Source organism: Kryptolebias marmoratus, linkage group LG21 (genome assembly GCF_001649575.2).
Source record: "Kryptolebias marmoratus isolate JLee-2015 linkage group LG21, ASM164957v2, whole genome shotgun sequence".
Classification (NCBI taxonomy): Eukaryota; Metazoa; Chordata; class Actinopteri; order Cyprinodontiformes; family Rivulidae; genus Kryptolebias; species Kryptolebias marmoratus.
Genome location: NC_051450.1, coordinates 281789 through 287148, shown reverse-complemented (window position 1 = coordinate 287148; position 5360 = coordinate 281789). Strand labels below are relative to the sequence as shown.

The 5360-nt window shown below is 38.0% G+C and overlaps 1 protein-coding gene across 1 annotated transcript in view; it reads left to right on the top strand.

Moving 5' to 3' along the window:
- Positions 1 to 5360, top strand: part of adarb2 (adenosine deaminase RNA specific B2 (inactive)) — a 334275-nt gene that overhangs the window by 301788 nt on the left and 27127 nt on the right. Inside the window, exons 6-7 of the mRNA XM_037973320.1 lie at positions 3027 to 3178; positions 4825 to 4993. Coding sequence (XP_037829248.1) covers positions 3027 to 3178; positions 4825 to 4993 — 321 coding nt within the window. The remainder of the gene's footprint in view (positions 1 to 3026; positions 3179 to 4824; positions 4994 to 5360) is intronic.

Sequence of the window (5360 nt, the reverse complement as noted above, 5' to 3'; positions counted from 1 at the left end):
CCAGTTGTTGTTATTGTAACCTGATTAGGCCTGAGCAGTTAGGGTTGTAGCCCCAGATGTTTTCTAAAAAGCCAGCAGAAATCTAAAGATGCAATTTTATTCTAATCTAGCATTTAGCTCCTAAAATACTTAATTTGTTTACCTAAAAATGTACTTTTTTAATGAAACTTTGACTGAAGCTGTGCTGTACTTTTTCTGTGTAGTGCATGCAGGGTTGTATGAATGCAGGAAAACATGCAGATTGTGAGTACATGGTGAAAGAAAATCTGGTAAAACATCTGGTATAAAACAACCACTGGGTAAAAATTGGGATACCATTTGACAAAGGGCCAAACTGACTGACACCCAGCGAAAGAGCTTTAAAAAAAATCACAGAATTAATGGAATTAGTACTTGTGTAAATTAATTATTTAAGTTATATATTTTAGCGGAATGTGCCATAACCTTTATAAGTGTATTTTCTTTCACATGTTTGTAAACCGTTCTATTGGTGTAAATTGATAAGAAAACATTAGATATTAAAATACCATTTACAATTTCATATTCCATATATAAAGTTTCAATATTCTCTGGCAGCATAGTGTTGTGATGGTTAATTCTGTTGCCATGAAGAGGGTTTCCAGTTGGATTCTGGGCTGTGTGAGCTTTTCTGTGACGGATTTGGATGATTTTCTGCATGCTTGTGTGGGTTTTCCAGTTTTAACATACATCAAATTATGTATTACACCATGCTTATGACAATATATCCTGTTTGTTGTGACCTCCTGCTGCATAGCCCAAAAAAACATCACTCTGCTCTATAATAAACTCAATGGAAACAGCACTGCTTTGTTCACAAGAGACTTCAATAATCAACAGGCCATATGTCTGATGTTCTTTTTAGCTAGCTAAGCAAACAATCACACAGTGAACTAGTTCAGTTCAGGCTCACAGTGTCCTATTTGGGGTTTTTTTTTACCTCTTTTATATGTCTGTATACTTATATAATGTGCTCTTGTGCTCAAAGATTCATCAAGCCCCATCAAAAAGACTGTCTTCATGAATTTAACTTTTCCCTGCATCCACTGAATAAGAATATAATGTTTTGGTGCTCCCCGGGGAGCTCAGCTGCAAGACCGATGTATCAGATCAGTGAAAATGTCTAGATAGTTGAATGTCATATTTGCATACACAGCACTGACTTTTTTGTCTTTGGACAATGCAAGATGGCAGGTACAGAGACTTTGCAGCTGAGGAAAATGGGTAATGAGGAAGATAATTTATAATGAAGTGACCAAACAAATGCCAGGATTGCCATATTTACACTTACTGAATGGACATCAGTGGCATAGGAGAGGTTATGTAAAGCGAACACTCATGCTTTGCATCGTGATGTATAGTTTGAATATAGTGTACTTTGAGTATGTAAATGAACCTTACTTGCATGCATGAGTGTGCACAGTAAAATTATTGCGCATAAGGAAAGGTATTTGGCATTTATTGACCATTTCTTAAGAATCTAAAATTCACCTTAGAGATAAAAAATAATATATAAATCTTTTGAAACATCTGACTTTGGTCACCTAATTAGAATCTTTTATTTTTTCACTGATTATGATTAATATTTATTCATATAAAATGTCATCATATAAGAAGCAGTATTACATGACTATTCAATGTTCATTAGCCCTGCGGCTCCTGGGAACAGGCAAGCATAGGATTTTGGCTATATTTACTGTCACTGTTAAAATGTTTGGCAAGACAATACGGGACATTTATTTCTGACTCTGGGGACCACAGTAGGTTGGTGGTCAGTTCCACGGTTTTGTAATCCTGAGGCTGCAGATTTGAGCCCAGGTTGCAGCAGGAAGGGCATCCGGCGTAAAACATTTGCTAAGTATCTCTCGTGTACGTTCTCTAGCTGTGGCGGCGCCTGCAGAAGGGAGAAGCTAAAAGAAAAAACACATTTCTGACTTTCTACTGTTGCAATAGCTGCTTTTATAAATGATCCATAAATAAAAGAACAAATAAAACAAACTTACACAATAAAACCATGTTTTAGCAGTACCATATGACCAGGATCTGTGTGACATTCAGATCCTGGTCTCTCCAAGCAGTTGAAAGTTTCATATCAGCAGGAGCCATTAGTCACCAGAAAAAAGTTACAACTGTATGTTACACTTGTTATTTAGAGCTAGCAAAACCAGTCTGTAAAGAAATCTAGCCTGTTTTACAATTTATGTGACCTGTAACTCCATGTCAAAAAATAAGATCACATTTTTTTTATAATCAGGTAAACCCAGACAGTTTGCATCATTTTGTATATTTATTTATGTCTTTTTAGTCTGACTGTGTTTGCTGTGGAGAAGTAAGCGCTCCTAGTAATTAAATAATAAGTAAAATACTTAAAACTGTACAGTGTGCTCTTATCATTTCCACATATATTAGCTGGAACATCAGCTATAAGTATTCACAGCAGTTGTTGTAAGGTCTGTGTTCACACTGTATTACACAAAACAGAAAATATAACAAATAAAAAGGGCCTGTAGCTGATATGTACCCAGTAAATACTGGGAAGTACCAAGCACATATCCAGCACATACCCAGTACATACCAAACTGTATTATGTATTGTTCCTGCTAGTTACTTATTTGTTTTTATAGTGGTTTTTAGTGACTTTTCCAGAACTTTTGTAGGGCTCTTTTAAGTGAAACTGTGTTTGTAAAGCTCTAAATTAAGTAAAACTAATGGATTTTGTTTTATATTTATTATTATATTAGTTGTTTGTGTTGTATTTGATTCACCAAATGATATAAGTCTAAAGTACATGTGTAGAGAACTTGACTAATGCCTCGGACTCTGTTTGACATGAACATAATAGGTTGTGGTCAGAAAGCGTCACTGTCCATCTTTCTTTGTCTCTGCCTCACTTCATCTTTGGAAAAGGAAAGTGGAAATCCATTTCCTATGCTGTGATGAATGGTGCTACCTTCCTCATCAATCTCTCCTTGTTGTTGCCTTTTCTTTCTTTTTTTTCATTGCTGAAGTAAAAGGATAGAGGACTGGGAGGAGTCGATATTCGTCCACCACAAAGAGTGCAGCTACAGGTTGAGAGACAACGTTCATTTCCACATGTACATCAGCACATCACCATGTGGAGACGGGAGGCTCAACTCGCCATATGAAATTACCAGCGATTGTAAGATTTTAAACTTCAATATAGATTTTATGCTCTTTTAAACATTTTACCCAGCCTGTTCTGGTGGCCTGTGAGTTTAGCAACATAATCTTGACAGTGCACCCAGAGGTTTTCATGAAACCTACAGGAAAAGAGAGGGGGAGAGAGAACAGTGCCATCACCAGAGAATCCTAGGACATTTTTAGACATTAAACCTCATAAATGTTCTGCAGGGTGCTCACAGAGATTATGAAATTCCTGAACACCTTTGACCGACTGTTCTAAAACACCTCTGAGCCAGAAGCCAGGGCTTAATTTTTAGCTTCTGTCAGATCATGAAAACAGCTACGAAGGAAGAGAAAAGATGAAGGGAGAGAGAGTTTAAAACTACTAAATATGTTTGACAGAAACAACCATAATTGCTTTGCACATTCAGCCAAAACACATTGAGGAAGAAAGATATTGTTTGTTTCATATTTCTGCATATAATTAGTAAACAAAAACAACATGTTTTTTGTGAACATCGACATATAAAAAGTCCAAACACATACAGGTCCTAGGACTTTGTGGACAATAAAATTGGCTGACCACTGCATTATTGACTACAAAGGGATGTTCTTTGAAAAGGTTATGAACAATTAATATTTTACCTGTTGTAGATAGCCATTTGAACAACCTCGGTTTGGAGAGATGGAGTATAGTTCTGAAGATGCTTAGTTAAATGGGGTCCAAATGGGGCCAGGACTAAAGCAGATTGCTGCCATTTATGCCCCTTTTCCACTGGCTCGAAAGTTCTCGGCTCCACTTTACTCTGCTTGCTTTGCGTGCGTGTCCACCAATATTTTTTTGAGGCCGGTCCCTGCTTTTTTGGTCCCTGCTTCGGAGTAAGGCCAGCGGGCCTGCCCTGCTTTCGTAGGTGGCGCAAGCTTAGCTCCTGTTCACTCATTGGTCATGGGTGTGGCCAGATGCAAGCATAAAGAGCGAACGGTAGGAATATAAACAACAGCAACGTTTATGCCGTCTGTCCCCCAGTTGAAGGCGCTGTAAAGCCTGAAATCTTGAAGATTTCAGGCTTTACAGCGCCTTTAGCTGGGGGACAGACGGCATAAACGTTGCTGTCCTACTCCACGCAACAATCGTGGCATCCAGAGCATTTATTCCACTGCGCCTCACTTCCTGAAGTCTCAGGAGAATCCCCATAAGTTTAAAAAACAGCAACAACACAGAGCCAACGTTGTCCATAGCGCTTCTGTTGTTTCCACAAATGGCACCAAGTTTCGGTAGCGCAACCGAAACTCTCACCCACAACATGCTTAAAATATTGGTTGTTCTGGTGAGTTATATAAATTATACTCACAATTCCAGCAATAGTGCATGTTTATAAAATGTGACTATTAGGCTTACTGTGATTAAACTCAATGTGTATTATAATATTCAAACATTAGAACATTTATGTTGTCTGTTATGTGTTTCAAATCACCTACAGTGCTTCCTAAATAATGTAGAAAGTAGCTCTTGTGATGTGCACTGTTTCATAGTTATTAATATTTTTGTACTGCTTTTAAACTTATTAAAATGAACGGAAATCAATAACAATAGTACTGTAAAACAATAAGTGTTAAACATAGTAAAGAGTGAAACTGTGACTGTGTGCATCATACCTCCAGTACACAGCAGCAGACACCTCATGAGGAAGCATCGGAGCCACCTTCGGACCAAAATCGAGTCAGGTGAAGGGACGGTGCCGCTACGATACCGGGGGCCTGTCCAGACGTGGGATGGTGTGCTACAGGGCGAACAGCTCATCACAATGTCCTGCACTGACAAGATCACCAGGTCAGTGCTGCCCCGTGATCCATCTGGGTTTAAAACTTCAGATTTTGACATTTAAAGTATGGTATTTACTATTCTACTGGAATTAACAAGTTTCTTTTTATTTAAATCTAATGTGTACTCTTGGCATATAGTGCTGTTGGCACTATTGTTCTGTTTTACAGTTTTGGATTAAACCTTAAAGCAGTGTTTCTCAACCTTTTTTGGGCCAGCGCCCCCCTATCTATTATCCAGGCCTCTTACCTGTCTGTCCTGATTTTTTCTCTCCATCCTCACAGCTGAATGACAGGAACTTTGTGTTCAGGAGGTTTAAAAAATACAGCAGTCAAACCACATATAAAAACATGAAATCTTAATTTTAAATGATATC